General features: G+C 42.9%; 2 protein-coding genes across 2 annotated transcripts in view; one reads left to right on the top strand and one right to left on the bottom strand.

The window, feature by feature from the left end:
• LOC139421726 (NLR family CARD domain-containing protein 3-like) overlaps positions 1-24,670 on the top strand; it is a 118,554-nt gene that overhangs the window by 33,547 nt on the left and 60,337 nt on the right. The gene's annotated exons all lie outside the window — the stretch shown is intronic.
• On the bottom strand, positions 181-15,871 carry LOC139421721 (NLR family CARD domain-containing protein 3-like). Its single transcript, XM_071172836.1, has 9 exons — positions 15,732-15,871; positions 12,813-12,929; positions 12,495-12,579; positions 12,143-12,365; positions 8,850-10,641; positions 6,546-6,719; positions 2,599-2,772; positions 1,605-1,651; positions 181-1,193 (listed from the first exon to the last, which is right to left on the bottom strand). The coding sequence occupies exons 1-9, from the start codon at positions 15,857-15,859 to the stop codon at positions 661-663; spliced, it is 3,273 nt and encodes a 1,090-aa protein (XP_071028937.1). The 5' UTR covers positions 15,860-15,871; the 3' UTR covers positions 181-660.

Below are 24,670 nucleotides of genomic sequence, written 5' to 3'. Positions count from 1 at the left end.
AAAGGATGGAATGACTTAGTGTTACTACCATTTAGTGAAAGGATGGAATGACTTAGTGTTACTACCATTTAGTGAAAGGATGGAATGACTTAGTGTTACTACCATTTAGTGAAAGGATGGAATGACTGAAACATTTGCTCTTTTTATTATAGTGAACAAAACAATAAACAAAACATGTAACAATTTCAAAGATTTTACTGAGTTACAGTTCATATAAGGCCACCAGTCAATTGAAATACTAAATTCATTAGGCCCTAATCTGTGGATTACACATGACTGGGAACACAAATATATTTGTCAGATAACTTAATAAAACAGTAGGAGTGTGGATCAGAAAACCAGTCAGTATCTGGTGTGACCATTTGCCTCATGCAGCGCAACACATCTCCTTCACATAGAGTTGATCAGGCTGTTGATTGTGGCCTGTGGAATGTTGACCTCTTCAATGCCTGTGTGAAGTTGCTGGATATTGGCGGGAATTGGAACACGCTGTCGTACACATCGATCCAGAACAGGTGACATGTCTGGTGAGTATGCAGACCATGGAAGAACTGTTTCCTGCGTGTTTGTGTGTCCAGTGTGTGTGTCCTGTGTGTGTGAATGTGTGTGTGTGTGTGTGTGTCCAGCGTGTGTGCCAGGTTATTATTTGTGTTACCACGGTTATAATTTCAGGGACACTGAGGACTCTTCATGATAAACCCTTAACCCTGGATAGAGGGGCTCAGTGAATGTGGAGGTGAATGTGATCAGGTGGGTCAGTGTGTCAGAGGAGGCTCTATAGAAGGACAGAGTGCCGGCTGGCCAGTCCAGATACACTCCTACTCTGTGGGAACTGGAGGAGAGGACGTCTATGGTAGTGACATTATTATTGTGACAGGCAGTGTAACTGATGTCAGAGCAGATCAGACTCCAGGACTTGTCATTGAATCCAAAACAGCAGTCATCACCCCTTCCTCTCCTGTTGATTCCTTTATATGTCACTCCTATATCAGCCCCACTCCCACTCCACTCTACCTCCCAGTAACAGCGCCCAGTCAGACCCTCTCTACACAGCACCTGTTCATAGTACTCAAATCTCTCTGGGAGATCAGGATACGGCTGCTCCTCTCTCCTCCATGTCACCTTTCTGTTCCCCTCAGACAGAGAGAGGCATCTGTTTACTGTGTTTGGGTCCAGTGTGAGATCACAGACATCTGATGGATGAAACCAGACACAATATTAGAAATCATCATCATTCACATTAGAATGTTAACTCACTTTTCACTAATTCATTTAATGGAGATGTTTCTAGGTATCAAAAGGAGAAGTTAAGGTAACTTGAGACTTGTTGAATGATCATATGTTATACTGTATGGTAATATAAAACACACGTATTCCCATTAATTACACAAACTCACACACACACCCTGAACACACACACCCTGAACACACACACACACACACACACAAAGCAACTCTTTGTAAACGTTGGTGTCCCTGATTTCTGTTTCTGTAGAACTACAGCTGATTTTTAATATGACCAAGTCAGTAATGATGGTGGTCTTTGACTTAACTTGAATTAAGACTTATTCTTAGTCATATTCTTCACAGCAGTCAACACTCACATTTTCTAAGCCCAGGTTTCATTCTGTTCTCTCCACCATGTTCCACACTGTAGCGGTAAGCAGAAGAACAGACAGTCATTGAGGGATACACCTGAACTCACACACACACACACACACTGGACACAAACTCACACACACTGGAGACACATACACAACGGACACACACACAGGAGACACACACACACACACACAATGGAGACTGGAGACACACACACACAAGATACACACACACACATACACACACACACACTCTGGTGACACACACACACTGGAGACACACACACACACACACACAAACTGGTGACTCACACACACGCACAGGAGACGCACACACAGGAAACGCACACACACAGGAAACACACACAGACACTGGAGACACACACACACACACTGGAGACACACACTGGTGACACAAACACACACTGGAGACACACACAGGTGTCACACACACGCACAAAGATGCTGGAGACACTAACACACACACACTGGAGAGGCACACACACACTGGCCACACACACACAAACACACTGGAGATACACACACACTCGAGACTGGAGACACACACACACTGGCCACACACACACACAAACACACTGGAGACGCACACACACTCGAGACTGGAGACACACACACACTGGCCACACACACACACACTGGAGATACACACACACTCGAGACTGGAGACACACACACACTGGCCACACACACACACACACACAAACACACTGGAGACGCACACACACTCGAGACTGGAGACACACACACACTGGCCACACACACACACACACACACACACACACACAGGAGATACACACACACAAACACACTGGAGATACACACACTGGAGACGCACACACACTCGAGACTGGAGACACACACACACACACACAGTCATCATAAAACATTGTCCAGGTGGTGGTAAGAATGTTTGTCTTAACTAGCCTGATAAGTCAAACATGTCTGATATGAACATTGACATAAACCCTCTACATACTTGAGTTTCTCCAGTCTGCAGTGTGGATCCTCCAGTCCAGCAGAGAGATGTCTGACTCCTGAGTCTCCTGGGTGATTGTAGCTCAGATCCAGCTCTCTCAGGTGTGAGGGGTTTGACCTCAGAGCTGAGACCAGAGAAGCACAGCCTTCCTCTGTGACTAGACAGCCTGACAGCCTGCAAAGAGTCAAATCATATTAAAACCACACTGATATTCTTTGGTGGTGAAAATAGTGGCAGTATATTTTTTCAACATATTCAGATATATCAGTGTCCTGAAACCTTCCATATCTATTCATAAAATAGTGTATCATCATAAAAAATGACAAATGATCAAAGTATTGCCTGCAGATAGAAACATGTATAGTACAAATATTATAGTAGACTGACCAGACCAGTTTAAAAGCAGTATCAGTCAGAAGACAGACAGTGAGGAATCAGATTTAGATTGTATTGAGTATACAGTCCACACCATATCTATTTTGACAGTGAGGTATCAGATTTAGATTGTATTGAGTATACAGTCCACATCATATCTATTTAGACAGTGAGGTATCAGATTTAGATTGTATTGAGTATACAGTCCACACCATATCTATTTAGACAGTGAGGTATCAGATTTAGATTGTATTGAGTATACAGTCCACACCATATCTATTTAGACAGTGAGGTATCAGATTTAGATTGTATTGAGTATACAGTCCACACCATATCTATTTAGACAGTGAGGTATCAGATTTAGATTGTATTGAGTATACAGTCCACACCATATCTATTTAGACAGTGAGGTATCAGATTTAGATTGTATTGAGTATACAGTCCACACCATATCTATTTAGACAGTGAGGTATCAGATTTAGATTGTATTGAGTATACAGTCCACACCATATCTATTTAGACAGTGAGGAATCAGATTTAGATTGTATTGAGTATACAGTCCACATCATATCTATTTAGACAGTGAGGTATCAGATTTAGATTGTATTGAGTATACAGTCCACATCATATCTATTTAGACAGTGAGGAATCAGATTTAGATTGTATTGAGTATACAGTCCACACCATATCTATTTAGACAGTGAAGCTAACATTTTAAATGTGTCTCTATTCTCCAACATTTTGGATTTCAGATCAAATGTTTCATATGAGGTGACAGTTTATAATGTCACCTTTTATTTGAGGATATTTTAATACATATCTGTTTCAATGTTTAGAAAAATTAAAGCATTTTATGTATCTAGTCCCCCCATTTGAAGAAGTCATAAGTATTCTGACACTTAAAGTGTACTAAATATGTCAAAAGTATATCTGGTCCCATATTCCTCGAACACAATGAGACATCAAGCCTGTGACGCCTTGACTGAGAAAGATCATGAATGAATCATGAATAATAATGAGTGAGAAAGTTAGAGGCTACAACAAAGCATGCTAACCTCTCACCATTACCAATAACAGAGGCTCCAACAAAACATGCTAACCTCTCACCATTACCAATAACAGAGGCTACAACAAAACATACTAACCTCTCACCATTACCAATAACAGAGGCTACAACAAAACATGCTAACCTCTCACCATAACCAATAACATAGACTACAACAAAACATACTAACCTCTCACCATTACCAATAACAGAGGCTACAACAAAACATGCTAACCTCTCACCATTACCAATAACAGAGGCTACAACAAAACATGCTAACCTCTCACCATTACCAATAACAGAGGCTACAACAAAACATGCTAACCTCTCACCATAACCAATAACATAGACTACAACAAAACATGCTAACCTCTCACCATTACCAATAACAGAGACTACAACAAAACATACTAACCTCTCACCTTTAACCTCAAATAAAAGGTGACATTCTGTACTGTCTCCTAATATGAAACATTATATCTCAAATCCAAAATGCTGGAGCAGAGCACCAAATTTAAAACTGTAAGCCTCACTGTCCAAACACATATGGTGTGGACTATGTGTGCCTGGTAAACACATGTGGATCCGGTGAACAGTTATCACTTGTTGACCAACTACAGGAATACTGACCTCAGAGTCTCCAGTTTACAGTGGGGATTCCCCAGTCCAGCAGAGAGCAGCTTCACTCCTAAATCCTTCAGGTCATTGTTACTCAGGTCCAGCTCTCTCAGGTGTGAGGGGTTTGACCTCAGAGCTGAGACCAGAGAAGCACAGCCTTCCTCTGTGACTCGACAGCCTGACAGCCTGCAAAGAGTCAAATCATATTAAAATCACACTGCTATTCTTTGGTGGTGAAAATAGTGGCAGTATATTTTTTCAACATATTCAGATATATCAGTGTCCTGAAACCTGCCATATCTATTAATAAATGAATGTTTCATTATTAGAAATAACAAATGATCAAAGTATTGCCTGCAGATAGAAAAATATATAGTACAAATATTATAGTAGACTGACCAGACCAGTTTAAAAAGCAGAATCAGTCAGAAGACAGACAGTGAGGAATCAGATTTAGATTGTATTGAGTATACAGTCCACACCATATCTATTTAGACAGTGAGGTATCAGATTTAGATTGTATTGAGTATACAGTCCACACCATATCTATTTAGACAGTGAGGAATCAGATTTAGATTGTAATGAGTATACAGTCCACACCATATATATTTAGACAGTGAGGAATCAGATTTAGATTGTATTGAGTATACAGTCCACACCATATCTATTTAGACAGTGAAGCTAACATTTCAAATGTGGCTCTATTCTCCAACATTTTGGATTTGAGGTCTACAACAACACATGCTAACCTCTCACCATTACCAATAACAGAGACTACAACAAAACATGCTAACCTCTCACCATTACCAATAACAGAGGCTACAACAAAACATGCTAACCTCTCACCATTACCAATAACAGAGACTACAACAAAACATGCTAACCTCTCACCATTACCAATAACAGAGGCTACAACAAAACATACTAACCTCTCACCATTACCAATAACAGAGGCTACAACAAAACATGCTAACCTCTCACCATTACCAATAACAGAGGCTACAACAAAACATGCTAACCTCTCACCATTACCAATAACAGAGACTACAACAAAACATACTAACCTCTCACCATTACCAATAACAGAGGCTACAACAAAACATGCTAACCTCTCACCATTACCAATAACAGAGGCTACAACAAAACATGCTAACCTCTCACCATTACCAATAACAGAGGCTACAACAAAACATGCTAACCTCTCACCATTACCAATAACAGAGGCTACAACAAAACATGCTAACCTCTCACCATTACCAATAACAGAGGCTACAACAAAACATGCTAACCTCTCACCATTACCAATAACAGAGACTACAACAAAACATGCTAACCTCTCACCATTACCAATAACAGAGGCTACAACAAAACATGCTAACCTCTCACCATTACCAATAACAGAGGCTACAACAAAACATGCTAACCTCTCACCATTACCAATAACATAGACTACAACAAAACATGCTAACCTCTCACCATTACCAATAACATAGACTACAACAAAACATGCTAACCTCTCACCATAACCAATAACAGAGGCTACAACAAAACATGCTAACCTCTCACCATTACCAATAACATAGACTACAACAAAACATGCTAACCTCTCACCATTACCAATAACATAGACTACAACAAAACATGCTAACCTCTCACCATTACCAATAACAGAGACTACAACAAAACATACTAACCTCTCACCTTTAACCTCAAATAAAAGGTGACATTCTGTACTGTCTCCTAATATGAAACATTATATCTCAAATCCAAAATGCTGGAGCAGAGCACCAAATTTAAAACTGTAAGCCTCACTATCCAAACACATATGGTGTGGACTATGTGTGCCTGGTAAACACATGTGGATCTGGTGAACAGTTATCACTTGTTGACCAACTACAGGAATACTGACCTCAGAGTCTCCAGTTTACAGTGGGGATTCCCCAGTCCATCAGAGAGCAGCTTCACTCCTGAATCCTTCAGGTCATTGTTACTCAGGTCCAGCTCTCTCAGGTGTGAGGGGTTTGACCTCAGAGCTGAGACCAGAGAAGCACAGCCTTCCTCTGTGACTCGACAGCCTGACAGCCTGCAAAGAGTCAAATCATATTAAAATCACACTGCTATTCTTTGGTGGTGAAAATAGTGGCAGTATATTTTTTCAACATATTCAGATATATCAGTGTCCTGAAACCTTCCATATCTATTCATAAAATAGTGTATCATCATAAAAAATGACAAATGATCAAAGTATTGCCTGCAGATAGAAAAATATATAGTACAAATATTATAGTAGACTGACCAGACCAGTTTAAAAAGCAGAATCAGTCAGAAGACAGACAGTGAGGAATCAGATTTAGATTGTATTGAGTATACAGTCCACACCATATCTATTTAGACAGTGAGGTATCAGATTTAGATTGTATTGAGTATACAGTCCACACCATATCTATTTAGACAGTGAGGTATCAGATTTAGATTGTATTGAGTATACAGTCCACACCATATCTATTTAGACAGTGAGGTATCAGATTTAGATTGTATTGAGTATACAGTCCACACCATATCTATTTAGACAGTGAGGTATCAGATTTAGATTGTATTGAGTATACAGTCCACACCATATCTATTTAGACAGTGAAGCTAACATTTCAAATGTGGCTCTATTCTCCAACATTTTGGATTTGAGGTCTACAACAACACATGCTAACCTCTCACCATTACCAATAACAGAGACTACAACAAAACATGCTAACCTCTCACCATTACCAATATCAGAGGCTACAACAAAACATGCTAACCTCTCACCATTACCAATAACAGAGACTACAACAAAACATGCTAACCTCTCACCATTACCAATAACAGAGGCTACAACAAAACATGCTAACCTCTCACCATTACCAATAACAGAGGCTACAACAAAACATGCTAACCTCTCACCATTACCAATAACAGAGGCTACAACAAAACATGCTAACCTCTCACCATTACCAATAACAGAGGTTACAACAAACATGCTAACCTCTCACCATTACCAATAACAGAGACTACAACAAAACATGCTAACCTCTCACCATTACCAATAACAGAGGCTACAACAAAACATGCTAACCTCTCACCATTACCAATAACAGAGGCTACAACAAAACATGCTAACCTCTCACCATTACCAATAACAGAGGTTACAACAAACATGCTAACCTCTCACCATTACCAATAACAGAGACTACAACAAAACATGCTAACCTCTCACCATTACCAATAACAGAGGCTACAACAAAACATACTAACCTCTCACCATTACCAATAACAGAGGCTACAACAAAACATACTAACCTCTCACCATTACCAATAACAGAGGGGGTCTGATCTTTGTAACTTTCTCATCCATCATTATTCTCGATTCATTCCTGATTATTCATCATCATAGTAGCATCCACATGAATGTAGAAGTGTTCAGAAACATCTTCTATTCTTACTGACAATACAAGTGAAGTGACTCCAAAATGACAGGACATTATTCACCATTCAGTTTCTATCAGGAAAAACATAAAACACAACCGAGACAAACTGGAAATACATTCAACAAGTTAGTAGAATCACAAGCTTGATGTAATCACTGCAGGCATGGAATATGGGACCAAATACTAAACTTATGGCAAGTTAATACACTATAAGTGAATGTGTGAGAGTAATTGTGACTTTTTCAAATGGGAGAACTACATACATAAAGTATCTGTATCTGTTAATACTGACCTCAGAGTCTTCAGTTTACAGTGGGGATTCCCCAGTCCAGCAGAGAGCAGCTTCACTCCTGAATCCTTCAGGTCATTGTTACTCAGATCCAGCTCTCTCAGGTGTGAGGGGTTTGACCTCAGAGCTGAGACCAGAGAAGCACAGCCTTCCTCTGTGACTCCACAGCCTGACAGCCTGACAAAGAGATCATCATGACTTCACAAACACACTGTTAATTTAACACAAGTAGTGTAGAAGGACAATGGCAGATGCATTTGGTTTATTCTCTCAAACAACATATAGATTCATCTTCCGTCTCCTAGAATTGTATGGTCATATTGTTATACTAATGTGAAAATCAATGAATTTATTCAATATGTTTTTCAATATAATATTATTTACATATTATAATACATATTTTTCTCCAAACTGAATATTTTGTCCTGATGATTAGTTCTTAAATGTCATTTTATTTACTCACAGAACAGCTCTGGAGGCTTTGACCACTGGCAGCAGCCTCAGAAGACCTTCCTCTGATCTGGAGTATTTCTTCAGGTCAAACACATCCAGCTCCTTTTCTGAAGTCAGCAACACAAAGACCAGAGCTGACCACTGTGCAGGTGACAGGTTGGGTTTTGAGAGACTTCCTGAGCTCAGGTATCTTTGGATCTCCTCCACTAGAGAATGGTCATTCAGTTCATTCAGACAGTGGAACAGATTGATGCACCTCTCTTGAGAGGGATTCTCCCTGATCTTCTCCTTGATGTACTCAACTGTTTCTTCATGGCTCTGTGAGCTGCTTCTTGTCTTTGTCAGTAGACCTCGTAAGTACTTCTGATTGGACTCCAGTGAGAGGCCCAGAAGGAAGCGGAGGAAAAGGTCCAGGTTTCCTGTCTCACTTTGTAAGGCTTTATCCACAGCACTCTTGTAGAAAGCAACTTTACGCCTTTGTCTGATCCTCACAGAAAGGTTCCTGGACGTTGATTGAGGTTTGGCCATTACATTCTCATTGTTGTTGATGAATGAGAAGAACACATATACAGCAGCCAGAAACTCCTGAATGCTCAGATGAACAAAGCAGTATACCTTGTCCTGGTACAGCACACATTCCTCTTTAAAGAGCTGTGTGCACAATCCTGAGTACACTGAGGCTTCATTGACATCAATTCCAGCCTCTTTCAGGTCTTCTTCATAGAAAATCAGATTGCCTTTCACAAGCTGTTGAAAAGCCAGTTTTCCCAGTGACAGAATGCTCTCTTTATTCCAGTGTGGACCTGTCTCTTCTTTCCCAAGATACTTTTCATTCTTCTGTTTGGTATGAAACACCACAAGGTGTGTGTACATCTCAGTCAGAGTCTTGGGCATCTCTTCTCTCTTATGTTTCAGCATGTGTTCAAGGACTGTTGCAGAAATCCAACAGAAGACTGGAATGTGGCACATGATGTGGAGGCTCCTTGATGTCTTTATGTGTGAGATGATTCTGCTGGCCAGGTCCTCATCACTGAATCTCTTCCTGAAGTACTCCTCCTTCTGTGGGTCATTGAACCCTCGTACCTCTGTCACCTGGTCAACACACCCTGAAGGGATCTTATTGGCTGCTGCAGGTCGGGTAGTTATCCAGAGGAGAGCAGAGGGAAGGAGATTTCCCTTGATGAGATTTGTCAGCAGAACATCCACTGAGGTTGACTCTGTGACGTCCCAACAGATCTTGTTCTTCTGGAAGTCTAGGGGCAGTCGGCACTCATCCAGACCATCAAAGATGAACAGAACTTTGTACTTGTTGTAGATGGAGATTCCTGATTGTTTGGTTTCCATTGAGAAGTGATTGAGAAGTTCAATAAAAGTGTGTTTGTCCTCTTTCATCAAATTCAGCTCCCGAAAAGGGAATGAAAATACAAATTGGACATCCTGATTTGCTTTTCCTTCAGCCCAGTCCAGAATGAACTTCTGCACAGAGACTGTTTTTCCAATGCCAGCAACTCCCTTTGTCAGCACAGTTCTGATAGGTTTGTCTTGTCCAGTTAAGGGTTTGAAGATGTCGTTACATTTGATTGCAGTCTCTGGTCTTGCTTGTTTCCTGGTTGTTGTCTCAATCTGTCTCAGCTCATGTTCATTATTGACCTCTCCTGTTCCACCCTCTGTGATGTAGAGCTCTGTGTAGATCTTATTGAGAAGTGTTGGGTTTCCTTGTTTAGCGATCCCCTCAAATACACATTGAAACTTCTTCTTTAGATTAGATTTGATTTCACGTTGGCAAATCACAGCAAGCTCATCTGAATGAATAAATAACACAGAGGATATTAATATTACATCTGTTTTAATGCCTACAGTATTATAGGACTGTTATAAAGTTTTACATTATAATAATTCATTCTGTTAACAGACTGTATAAATGTGTAAATGTTTTCATAATGCATTACAGACTGGTGTGACTGATTACATTATTATTGGTATTATTGATGGTATTATTAATGTTGTCTCTCTCTCTAAATTAACCACCACAACACATCCCTGCCGCTACTTGATGAGGTCACTAGGTGTTGTTTTGAGACTATGAAATATACTTATTCATGTCAATGAGGTCCTCCTAAAAGCAGCCAACCAGTCACTAGTCCCTTGGTAGTCCTCCAACCAGTCACTAGCCCCTTGATAGTCCTCCAACCAGTCACTAGTCCCTTGGTAGTCCTCCAACCAGTCACTAGTCACTTGGTAGTCCTCCAACCAGTCAGTAGTCCCTTGGTAGTCCTCCAACCAGTCACTAGTCCCTTGGTAGTCCTCCAACCAGTCACTAGTCCCTTAGTAGTCCTCCAACCAGTCACTAGTCCCTTGGTAGTCGTCCAACCAGTCACTCGCCCCTTGGTAGTCGTCCAACCAGTCACTCGCCCCTTGGTAGTCCTCCAACCAGTCACTAGTCCCTTGGTAGTCCTCCAACCAGTCACTAGCCCCTTGGTAGTCCTCCAACCAGTCACTAGTCCCTTGGTAGTCCTCCTAAAAGCAGTCAACCAGTCACTAGCCCCTTGGTAGTCCTCCAACCAGTCACTAGCCCCTTGGTAGTCCTCCTAAAAGTAGCCAACCAGTCACTAGCCCCTTGGTAGTCCTCCTAAAAGCAGCCAACCAGTCACTAGTCTCTTGGTAGATGGACTTTAGAGGGTCTACACCAGAAGTTAATGGGTATAGGAGGAAGGTATATATTGGAGGGTCTACACCAGAAGTTAATGGTTATAGGAGGAAGGTATATAGTGGAGGGTCTACACCAGAAGGTAATGGGTATCTGTAGGAGGAAGGTATATAGTGGAGGGTATACACCAGAAGGTAATGGGTATAGGAGGAAGGTATATAGTCTACTAAGCTTGGAATGTGTTGGTGCAGGGAAGTGATTACATGTGGCAGGATTTGATAGGGGGAGAGAGCCATGGATTAGTGATGGAGGGGGGTCAGATGAAGTGAGGAAAAACAGATATCACTAAGGTTTGTATAGCAACATAGATACATTGGCTGTTCGGCTGCGGAGGAGGAGACTCAGCCTAGGAGAAAGGGTTAAATATCAGTGCTTGTGTCAGATGTTTTGTTGTCTGAATAACAGATGTACCGACCCCTTGGGAAGAATTCAACTTGGTTAAAGCTTCTCTAGTGTCCGTGACTTATTTACTCTGAAAAATTACAGTGTTAAGGCTGCTACAATATCATTGAGTTACACAGCTACTTTAGCTGTACTTTAGCTACAACTTTTAAATGTTATAAAACAGCATTCAACATGAGGCAGACAGATCTTACATTTCTCCAGTGTGTCAGCAAGCTCCTTCTGGTTCATTTTCCTCAGGACGTGCAGTGTGATCTTCAGAGCCCCCTCTCTGGCACTGCTCTCCTGCTTCTCATCTTCAGCGTCCACCACTTCCTGCTTCTGACTCTCAAAGCCTTGTGGGAGTTCTGGACTAAGAATCCTCTTGAACATCTTCAGCTCGTTCTTCACAAATGTCATAATTTTCTGTTCAAGCAACTGAAATAAATAAAGTATATAAGTTAAGCAAGAGAATAAATGCTTTCTCATTAACACATTAATGTATGATTGACAGATCAACTTTACTTGAGGTAAACAAAAACAAATGTACATAACAGGACCACATACACTGAATATGGAGGCCAGGTCTGTTTGATGACTCTGGGAAGACTGACCACTGAGAATCTCTGACTCTGATCTCTCCTGTTGGTTTCTGTGGACAAAACATGAGATTACATCTCCTCATCCAGGGAGTACACACACACACACACACACACACACGGAATGTTGTGTTTGTTTAATATTGTCTTAGGACTATGAAAATGGACAAAATGATTAGCCTATGGATTATGAAAACAACAACAATAAATGGGAAAATGTGAGAGGATAAATGACTATAGACAGTGTTGTTTAACTCACTGACCAGGACCCATGAGTTCTTCTTACCTTTGTTCAGTAGAAAAGTCTCCCTCTCTAAACTCTATAGGTAGAATCATAGACAGGTCACTCTTCATGGACACACAGCTGGGAACAGGGGAGGCTGGTCTCTCCTGCTTGATTGGTCTTCAACACAACAGAGACAAACATTACATCTCTCATCTACTCTGAGCTCAGATGGGGAAACATAAGAAGAGTTTCACAAATAGAACTGACTTCTAGACGTTAGTTAACGCGCGAGCAGTGTGTCATTTTTAATAACGAGATTAATTTAGCGTCGCGAGCGTTGTAGTCAGTCTGTCAGCCCCGCTAAAAGGCTGGTGTCGTTACTCTGCCTTCTCCGGGGGCATGTTGAGGTAAATTTACTAACCGGGAGGGTTGAATTATGTAATTTATTGGAGGGCTGGAAGACGCACTCTCGAGGTTGTTTACTCACAATATCAGATATTAAGATGATTTTTATAATGAATGTATACTGAGGTTGAGGTTCTGACTAGTGATTATTTACCCGGGGTTCAATACCTGCTATTGAGGCGCCCTGAAAATAATATTCAAAAGTTCGGTCCTTGGACACAGAGGAGTTAAACACTAAAGTTACCGTCCATCTCGTGAAGAGAGGACAACCGGACAGAGGTAGCCAGCATCCGTCAACGAGAGAGTGAGAAGCCCTCCACGGGATTTAACAGGTGGAAGAAACAACCGGGGAGCTCCATCGGTCCACAAGAAATGCAGACAGCCGGTGACGATGTAGTGGTAGCTATGGTAACTAGGATGCTGCTGGTAGAGTAGCTAGCTAGCTTACCGAGCTGTACCGACTAGCTAGGATAACTAGGATGCTGCTGGTAGAGTAGCTAGCTAGCTTACCGAGCTGTACCGACTGGCTAGGATAACTAGGATGCTGCTGGTAGAGTAGGTAGCTAGATTACCGAGCTGTACCGACTACCTAGGATAACTAGGATGCTGCTGGTAGAGTAGCTAGCTAGCTTACCGAGCTGTACCGACTAGCTAGGATAACTAGGATGCTGCTGGTAGAGTACCTAGCTAGCTTACCGAGCTGTACCGACTAGCTAGGATAACTAGGATGCTGCTGGTAGAGTAGCTAGCTAGATTACCGAGCTGTACCGACTAGCTAGGATAACTAGGATGCTGCTGGTAGAGTAGCTAGCTAGATTACCGAGCTGTACCGACTAGCTAGGATAACTAGGATGCTGCTGGTAGAGTAGCTAGCTAGCTTACCGAGCTGTACCGGCTGGCTAGGATAACTAGGATGCTGCTGGTAGAGTAGCTAGCTAGCTTACCGAGCTGTACCGACTAGCTTGGTTAGTTAGCAGGTCGTTCGTCTGTCCCTCGTTTCGATGATGAATCCGGTGAACCACAAAATGAAACAAGGATAGAGAGTGAAAAGGATCTGGCTACACTCACACTGTCCCTGACCGTAAAGAAAAAAGCAAATTGAACAGTAAACTTCGGTGTCTCAACACTGTAACAAACTCCGTCGTTATTCCCCAAGATCACCTCAGTCCACTCTGGTGTCCTAAGTAGTTAACTAAGTAGTTAACTTAGGACAACTGCTGTTAACTCTTAACTACTTAGGACACCTGCTGTTAACTCTTAACTACTTAGGACACCTGCTGTTAACTCTTAACTACTTAGGACACCTGCTGTTAACTCTTAACTACTTAGTACACCTGCTGTTAACTCTTAACTACTTAGGACAGCTGCTGTTAACTCTTAACTACTTAGTACACCTGCTGTTAACCTTAGTTAATATTTAGTTAGTTTGTCTGCATAGCATTTTGTCTTCATTTTAGCAGATTAATTCATGCTTATTTCTGAAGATTAACTCAGGTTTTCACCCAGCGGCTAAGGAGTTGGAGCTGTGGAGGGAGTATGACCTATGGCTGAACGGTGGCTGGTTCTAATCCCGGGCCGGGTGCTGGAATAAATGGGTGGACTTGTTCTGACCACTGGAGGGCTGCTGGGTTCCCATCCTCAAAACATGAACCTTTTGGTTATCAGAACTCTACAGGTTCACTGAACCCAATAATATATAGAACTTTTAGTGATTCCATATTTTAATAAACATCATGTTATTTCAAGTTCTTCCTTTGGAGCACAACATCATGTTGTTAAATAATAATCCTAAATTCGGCGTGGCTATAAATTAGACAGTTGAAGGTATCTAGGGAGTAATATGTGTTAGATGAATATGAACATTGTCTGCAATGTTGTAGGAAACATTATTGGCAAGGGACTTGATACCTACTATGCCAAAGATATTTAGAGTTGTTAAACGGGTGTGAAGAGTGTGTTGATGTAATGGTTATATTGTCAATATTCTGCTTGTAACAACCATCAGAATTGGTAAAAAACATTATGCATTCCATACAATTAGGCAATAATTAAGAGTAGAAAAAGTGGTCGTATCATGTGGAAATTCTATCACATGTCTAACATTGCAATGAGTACAGTGCCGTGGAACCCCAGCAGTACCTCCACAGACCCCGGATTGAGAACCCCTGCAGTACCTCCACAGACCCCGGATTGAGAACCCCTGCAGTACCTCCACAGACCCCGGATTGAGAACCCCTGCAGTACCTCCACAGACCCCGGATTGAGAACCCCTGCAGTACCTCCACAGACCCCGGATTGAGAACCCCTGATTTAGCAGATGTTCTTATCCAGAGTGATTTACAGTAAGTGCTTTCATCTTAATTAAGATAGCTACGTGAGTATATATATATATATATATATATATATATATATATATATATATATATATATATACACCCATCTAAAATCTATTAGTTAAAAATCTGAGAACAGTAATATTGAAGGTACCCATAGCAACCATTTCTGATAAAAAAAACAAATGTGAACATTTTGGAAATAAACTCATAATAATGATATCAAAAATTGTCATCTTACCTCTTAGCTTTGGTGTCATGTTCCCCAGAGAGACTCATTTTAGAGGCAGGGCCCCCCTCCTCTCTCTCCCCAGAGAGACTCATTTTAGAGCCAGGGCCCCCCTCCTCTCTCTCCCCAGAGAGACTCATTTTAGAGCACTGACCCCTATAAACAGAGATCCAACATGTTGTTTGTGGTTAACACAGTAATTATTTAATGTCAATTGTTATCATTTATTATTTATCTCTTTGAGAAATAAAACATTTACTAACAGACATAGAAACAGTCAGATGATTTAATGCATCACATGAAAACGTAGTTGTGACATTTCATATCCATGGTAACTGTCTGTAATAATAATAAGTCACTGTTTGTTAAGGTGGTTATAGACAGTACAGCAACAATAACAACAATAATAATAATAATAATAATAATAAGTCACTGTTTGTTAAGGTGGTTATAGACAGTACAGCAACAACAATAATAATAATAATAATAATAAGTCACTGTTTGTTAAGGTAGTTCTAGACAGTACAGCAACACAAGGCCATGTCTCACACTTGTTTGTATTCATTAAAAGTGGCTTTTTATTGTCTTTCAATCTGTTATTTTCTAAATGTATCTGAGAATGTAGACAGAAGGGCTAAAACGGACATGATTGATCTGAGGTGGAAATCATTGATCCATTCAGAAAGGTTTTATGCATCAAGTAAGAGATTTTATATTATGTAAAGTAGACTAGGTTATAATGTATAGTATTGGGTTGTTAGTGATATGTAGATGTTATATTATGTAAAGTAGACTAGGTTATAATGTATAGTAGTGGGTTGTTAGTGATATGTTATATTATGTAAAGTAGACTAGGTTATAATGTATAGTAGTGGGTTGTTAGTGATATGGAGATCAAGTTCTATACCTCGGCTATAGCCTACATATCATAGATGACCAGTCTAAACCTGTTCAGGTCAGTTCACATAATGTTATATTCCTACCAGTAGCAGGACAGAGAATGTACTGTATATAACCTACATATCATAGATGACCAGCCTAAACCTGTTCAGGTCAGTTCACATAATGTTATAGTCCTACCAGTAGCAGGACAGAGAATGTACTGTATATAACCTACATATCATAGATGACCAGCCTAAACCTGTTCAGATCAGTTCACATAATGTTATTGTCCTACCAGTAGCAGGACAGAGAATGTACTGTATATAACCTACATATCATAGATGACCAGCCTAAACCTGTTCAGATCAGTTCACATAATGTTATAGTCCTACCAGTAGCAGGACAGAGAATGTACTTTGTATAACCTACATATCATAGATGACCAGTCTGAACCTGTTCAGATCAGTTCACATAATGTTATAGTCCTACCAGTAGCAGGACAGAGAATGTACTGTATATAACCTACATATCATAGATGACCAGTCTAAACCTGTTCAGATCAGTTCACAGAGACCATCAGGTTTGTCAGCATGATAAGTGATCATAGCTCAAACCTACTCTGACTATTGAATGTCTGACATCGACTAACCTTATAATAGTGTGTAGAAAGCCAAGACCAACGAGAGTTTGCCCATCTTTCCTACGTCTCAACACATTTATCTGACTTCTAATGTACTGAGAAATATGTGCCACAGTTTCAACAGCCATTTTGTAACTGTGTAGGCTACAAACATACTTTTAATTTCATATGAGGAAATCACATAACTTACAGTCACTGGTGCAGCCGCCTGTTTCCTTACAGATGAAGTAGCTTTCACAGGAAACTCATTCAACCAGCCTAAACAACAGTTAATACAAGATGTCAAATGGTCAAAAGTGAATCCTGATAGAGCCATATACATTAGAGAGAGGTGAATATATCCTGATAGAGTCATATACATTAGAGAGAGGTATATATATCCTGATAGAGTCATATACATTAGAGAGAGGTATATATATCCTGATAGAGTCATATACATTAGAGAGGTATATATATCCTGATAGAGTCATATACATTAGAGAGAGGTATATATATCCTGATAGAGTCATATACATTAGAGAGAGGTATATATATCCTGATAGAGTCATAAACATTAGAGAGAGGTGTTTTGCTACAGATATAGGATCTTATTTTGAGACAGTTTACTACAGCAGAAAAATTATGTGGATTATAATTAACATTTTAAAGTGGAAAGTGGAAATGACAAACTTCAGAAGCCTTTTAAAACATCAAATACACTGCAAGTTTTAGTTTTCCTGTAACAGTGTGATCAAATTCAGATCCTACATCTGTACAGAGATGACGTCTTTATCTGAAAAAAGGAAGTTTGCATTATTACTGTCAGCTGCTGTAAACCTCTGTGATTGGATGTTATAGACCCCAATCTGAACAGTTTCTTCCCCGTGGTTATAGCCTTTAGCTCTATGCTCAGTCTACCTAGTTCAATATATTGTTGTACGTAAACTTTGTGCAAACTCCACCGCCTGTATTCTGTCTCTTAATGTTTTCTATCACTAGCAGCACCATGTCACCATGTTAAATAATGTGTACAGATGTAGGATCTTTCCAACTCTGAGGACATGTCATTGTGATGTCATTTATTACATTACAACCTGTTGATGAAGGCAACTAGAAGGCTGAACCCAGAAGACAACTCTAAATCAACACTTACTGATATTATCCTAAAATCCTTTCACTCGTATTATTGTATCTCTTTGTTCAACGAATGTCGGGCAGCCTGTGCTGTTAATATAGTTGAAAACAGCAGGCAGGGAGGTCAACACCCTACAGGCAGCCTTGGCTGTTAATATAGTTGAAAACAGCAGGCAGGGAGGTCAACACCCTACGGGCAGCCTGTGCTGTTAATATAGTTGAAAACAGCAGGCAGAGAGGTCAACACCCTACGGGCAGCCTGTGCTGTTAATATAGTTGAAGACAGCAGGCAGAGAGGTCAACACCCTACGGGCAGCCTGTGCTGTTAATATAGTTGAAAACAGCAGGCAGGGAGGTCAACACCCTACAGGCAGCCTGTGCTGTTAATATAGTTGAAAACAGCAGGCAGGGAGGTCAACACCCTACAGGCAGCCTGTGCTGTTAATATAGTTGAAAACAGAGGGCAGGGAGGTCAACACCCTACAGGCAGCCTGTGCTGTTAATATAGTTGAAAACAGCAGGCAGGGAGGTCAACACCCTACAGGCAGCCTGTGCTGTTAATATAGTTGAAAACAGCAGGCAGGGAGGTCAACACCCTACGGGCAGCCTGTGCTGTTAATATAGTTGAAAACAGCTGGCAGGGAGGTCAACACCCTACGGGCAGCCTGTGCTGTTAATATAGTTGAAAACAGCAGGCAGGGAGGTCAACACCCTACGGGCAGCCTGTGCTGTTAATATAGTTGAAAATAGCAGGCAGGGAGGTCAACACCCTACAGGCAGCCTGTGCTGTTAATATAGTTGAAAACAGCAGGCAGGGAGGTCAACACCCTACAGGCAGCCTGTGCTGTTAATATAGTTGAAAACAGCAGGCATGGAGGTCAACACCCTACGGGCAGCCTGTGCTGTTAATATAGTTGAAAACAGCAGGCAGGGAGGTCAACACCCTACGGGCAGCCTGTGCTGTTAATATAGTTGAAAACAGCAGGCAGGGAGGTCAACACCCTACAGGCAGCCTGTGCTGTTAATATAGTTGAAAACAGCAGGCAGGGAGGTCAACACCCTACGGGCAGCCTGTGCTGTTAATATAGTTGAAAACAGCAGGCAGGGAGGTCAACACCCTACGGGCAGCCTGTGCTGTTAATATAGTTGAAAACAGCAGGCAGGGAGGTCAACACCCTACAGGCAGCCTGTGCTGTTAATATAGTTGAAAACAGCAGGCAGGGAGGTCAACACCCTACAGGCAGCCTGTGCTGTTAATATAGTTGAAAACAGCAGGCAGGGAGGTCAACACCCTACAGGCAGCCTGTGCTGTTAATATAGTTGAAAACAGCAGGCAGGGAGGTCAACACCCTACAGGCAGCCTGTGCTGTTAATATAGTTGAAAACAGCAGGCAGGGAGGTCAACACCCTACGGGCAGCCTGTGCTGTTAATATAGTTGAAAACAGCAGGCAGGGAGGTCAACACCCTACGGGCAGCCTGTGCTGTTAATATAGTTGAAAACAGCAGGCAGGGAGGTCAACACCCTACGGGCAGCCTGTGCTGTTAATATAGTTGAAAACAGCAGGCAGGGAGGTCAACACCCTACAGGCAGCCTGTGCTGTTAATATAGTTGAAAACAGCAGGCAGGGAGGTCAACACCCTACAGGCAGCCTGTGCTGTTAATATAGTTGAAAACAGCAGGCAGGGAGGTCAACACCCTACAGGCAGCCTGTGCTGTTAATATAGTTGAAAACAGCAGGCAGGGAGGTCAACACCCTACAGGCAGCCTGTGCTGTTAATATAGTTGAAAACAGCAGGCAGGGAGGTCAACACCCTACGGGCAGCCTGTTCTGTTAATATAGTTGAAAACAGCAGGCAGGGAGGTCAACACCCTACGGGCAGCCTGTGCTGTTAATATAGTTGAAAACAGCAGACAGGGAGGTCAACACCCTACAGGCAGCCTGTGCTGTTAATATAGTTGAAAACAGCAGGCAGGGAGGTCAACACCCTACGGGCAGCCTGTGCTGTTAATATAGTTGAAAACAGCAGGCAGGGAGGTCAACACCCTACGGGCAGCCTGTGCTGTTAATATAGTTGAAAACAGCAGGCAGGGAGGTCAACATCCTACGGGCAGCCTGTGCTGTTAATATAGTTGAAAACAGCAGGCAGGGAGGTCAACACCCTACAGGCAGCCTGTGCTGTTAATATAGTTGAAAACAGCAGGCAGGGAGGTTAACACCCTACGGGCAGCCTGTGCTGTTAATATAGTTGAAAACAGCAGGCAGGGAGGTCAACACCCTACGGGCAGCCTGTGCTGTTAATATAGTTGAAAACAGCAGGCAGGGAGGTCAACACCCTACGGGCAGCCTGTGCTGTTAATATAGTTGAAAACAGCAGGCAGGGAGGTCAACACCCTACGGGCAGCCTGTGCTGTTAATATAGTTGAAAACAGCAGGCAGGGAGGTCAACATCCTACGGGCAGCCTGTGCTGTTAATATAGTTGAAAACAGCAGGCAGGGAGGTCAACACCCTACGGGCAGCCTGTGCTGTTAATATAGTTGAAAACAGCAGGCAGGGAGGTCAACACCCTACAGGCAGCCTGTGCTGTTAATATAGTTGAAAACAGCAGGCAGGGAGGTCAACACCCTACGGGCAGCCTGTGCTGTTAATATAGTTGAAAAAAGCTGGCAGGGAGGTCAACACCCTACGGGCAGCCTGTGCTGTTAATATAGTTGAAAACAGCGGGCAGGGAGGTCAACACCCTACAGGCAGCCTGTTCTGTTAATATAGTTGAAAACAGCAGGCAGGGAGGTCAACACCCTACGGGCAGCCTGTGCTGTTAATATAGTTGAAAACAGCAGGCAGGGAGGTCAACACCCTACGGGCAGCCTGTTCTGTTAATATAGTTGAAAACAGCAGGCAGGGAGGTCAACACCCTACGGGCAGCCTGTGCTGTTAATATAGTTGAAAACAGCAGGCAGGGAGGTCAACACCCTACAGGCAGCCTGTGCTGTTAATATAGTTGAAAACAGCAGGCAGGGAGGTCAACACCCTACGGGCAGCCTGTGCTGTTAATATAGTTGAAAACAGCAGGCAGGGAGGTCAACACCCTACGGGCAGCCTGTGCTGTTAATATAGTTGAAAACAGCAGGCAGGGAGGTCAACATCCTACGGGCAGCCTGTGCTGTTAATATAGTTGAAAACAGCAGGCAGGGAAGTCAACACCCTACGGGCAGCCTGTGCTGTTAATATAGTTGAAAACAGCAGGCAGGGAGGTCAACACCCTACGGGCAGCCTGTGCTGTTAATATAGTTGAAAACAGCAGGCAGGGAGGTCAACACCCTACAGGCAGCCTGTTCTGTTAATATAGTTGAAAACAGCAGGCAGGGAGGTCAACACCCTACGGGCAGCCTGTGCTGTTAATATAGTTGAAAACAGCAGGCAGGGAGGTCAACACCCTACAGGCAGCCTGTTCTGTTAATATAGTTGAAAACAGCAGGCAGGGAGGTCAACACCCTACAGGCAGCCTGTGCTGTTAATATAGTTGAAAACAGCAGGCAGGGAGGTCAACACCCTACAGGCAGCCTGTGCTGTTAATATAGTTGAAAACAGCAGGCAGGGAGGTCAACACCCTACAGGCAGCCTGTGCTGTTAATATAGTTGAAAACAGCAGGCAGGGAGGTCAACACCCTACGGGCAGCCTGTTCTGTTAATGTAGTTGAAAACAGCAGGCAGGGAGGTCAACACCCTACGGGCAGCCTGTGCTGTTAATATAGTTGAAAACAGCAGGCAGGGAGGTCAACACCCTACGGGCAGCCTGTGCTGTTAATATAGTTGAAAACAGCAGGCAGGGAGGTCAACACCCTACAGGCAGCCTGTGCTGTTAATATAGTTGAAAACAGCAGGCAGGGAGGTCAACACCCTACAGGCAGCCTGTGCTGTTAATATAGTTGAAAACAGCAGGCAGGGAGGTCAACACCCTACGGGCAGCCTGTTCTGTTAATGTAGTTGAAAACAGCAGGCAGAGAGGTCAACACCCTACAGGCAGCCTGTGCTGTTAATATAGTTGAAAACAGCAGACAGGGAGGTCAACACCCTACAGTTAGCCTGTGCTGTTAATATAGTTGAAAACAGCAGGCAGGGAGGTCAACACCCTACGGGCAGCCTGTGCTGTTAATATAGTTGAAAACAGCAGGCAGGGAGGTCAACACCCTACGTGCAGCCTGTGCTGTTAATATAGTTGAAAACAGCAGGCAGGGAGGTCAACACCCTACGGGCAGCCTGTGCTGTTAATATAGTTGAAAACAGCAGGCAGGGAGGTCAACACCCTACGGGCAGCCTGTGCTGTTAATATAGTTGAAAACAGCAGGCAGGGAGGTCAACACCCTACGGGCAGCCTGTGCTGTTAATATAGTTGAAAACAGCAGGCAGGGAGGTCAACACCCTACGGGCAGCCTGTGCTGTTAATATAGTTGAAAACAGCAGGCAGGGAGGTCAACACCCTACGGGCAGCCTGTGCTGTTAATATAGTTGAAAACAGCAGGCAGGGAGGTCAACACCCTACAGGCAGCCTGTGCTGTTAATATAGTTGAAAACAGCGGGCAGGGAGGTCAACACCCTACGGGCAGCCTGTTCTGTTAATATAGTTGAAAACAGCAGGCAGGGAGGTCAACACCCTACAGGCAGCCTGTGCTGTTAATATAGTTGAAAACAGCGGGCAGGGAGGTCAACACCCTACGGGCAGCCTGTGCTGTTAATATAGTTGATAACAGCAGGCAGGGAGGTCAACACCCTACAGGCAGCCTGTGCTGTTAATATAGTTGATAACAGCAGGCAGGGAGGTCAACACCCTACAGGCAGCCTGTGCTGTTAATATAGTTGAAAACAGCAGGCAGGGAGGTCAACACCCTACGGGCAGCCTGTTCTGTTAATATAGTTGAAAACAGCAGGCAGGGAGGTCAACACCCTACAGGCAGCCTGTGCTGTTAATATAGTTGAAAACAGCAGGCAGGGAGGTCAACACCCTACAGGCAGCCTGTGCTGTTAATATAGTTGAAAACAGCAGGCAGGGAGGTCAACACCCTACGGGCAGCCTGTGCTGTTAATATAGTTGAAAACAGCAGGCAGGGAGGAGGTCAACACCCTACGGGCAGCCTGTGCTGTTAATATAGTTGAAAACAGCAGGCAGGGAGGTCAACACCCTACGGGCAGCCTGTGCTGTTAATATAGTTGAAAACAGCAGGCAGGGAGGTCAACACCCTACGGGCAGCCTGTGCTGTTAATATAGTTGAAAACAGCAGGCAGGGAGGTCAACACCCTACAGGCAGCCTGTTCTGTTAATATAGTTGAAAACAGCAGGCAGGGAGGTCAACACCCTACGGGCAGCCTGTGCTGTTAATATAGTTGAAAACAGCAGGCAGGGAGGTCAACACCCTACGGGCAGCCTGTGCTGTTAATATAGTTGAAAACAGCAGGCAGGGAGGTCAACACCCTACAGGCAGCCTGTGCTGTTAATATAGTTGAAAACAGCAGGCAGGGAGGTCAACACCCTACAGGCAGCCTGTGCTGTTAATATAGTTGAAAACAGCAGGCAGGGAGGTCAACACCCTACGGGCAGCCTGTTCTGTTAATATAGTTGAAAACAGCAGGCAGAGAGGTCAACACCCTACAGGCAGCCTGTGCTGTTAATATAGTTGAAAACAGCGGGCAGGGAGGTCAACACCCTACGGGCAGCCTGTGCTGTTAATATAGTTGATAACAGCAGGCAGGGAGGTCAACACCCTACAGGCAGCCTGTGCTGTTAATATAGTTGATAACAGCAGGCAGGGAGGTCAACACCCTACAGGCAGCCTGTGCTGTTAATATAGTTGAAAACAGCAGGCAGGGAGGTCAACACCCTACGGGCAGCCTGTTCTGTTAATATAGTTGAAAACAGCAGGCAGGGAGGTCAACACCCTACAGGCAGCCTGTGCTGTTAATATAGTTGAAAACAGCAGGCAGGGAGGTCAACACCCTACAGGCAGCCTGTGCTGTTAATATAGTTGAAAACAGCAGGCAGGGAGGTCAACACCCTACGGGCAGCCTGTGCTGTTAATATAGTTGAAAACAGCAGGCAGGGAGGAGGTCAACACCCTACGGGCAGCCTGTGCTGTTAATATAGTTGAAAACAGCAGGCAGGGAGGTCAACACCCTACGGGCAGCCTGTGCTGTTAATATAGTTGAAAACAGCAGGCAGGGAGGTCAACACCCTACGGGCAGCCTGTGCTGTTAATATAGTTGAAAACAGCAGGCAGGGAGGTCAACACCCTACAGGCAGCCTGTTCTGTTAATATAGTT

Source organism: Oncorhynchus clarkii, chromosome 12, assembly GCF_045791955.1.
Source record: "Oncorhynchus clarkii lewisi isolate Uvic-CL-2024 chromosome 12, UVic_Ocla_1.0, whole genome shotgun sequence".
NCBI classification, from domain to species: domain Eukaryota; kingdom Metazoa; phylum Chordata; class Actinopteri; order Salmoniformes; family Salmonidae; genus Oncorhynchus; species Oncorhynchus clarkii.
Note: the sequence above shows the minus strand (reverse complement) of the source record. Positions and strands in the feature narration are given on the sequence as shown.

Excerpts from the sequence above, each read along its gene's own strand:
- LOC139421721 (XM_071172836.1), bottom strand. The coding sequence starts at position 15,859 with ATGAGTCTCTCTGGGGAGAGAGAGGAGGGGGGCCCTGGCTCTAAAATG. Across the intron at positions 12,366-12,494 it reads ACCTGGCCTCCATATTCAGT|TTGCTTGAACAGAAAATTAT; the intron begins GTATGTGGTCCT and ends TATTTATTTCAG. Across the intron at positions 1,652-2,598 it reads TGCAGACTGGAGAAACTCAA|TGTGGAACATGGTGGAGAGA; the intron begins GTATGTAGAGGG and ends TTACCGCTACAG.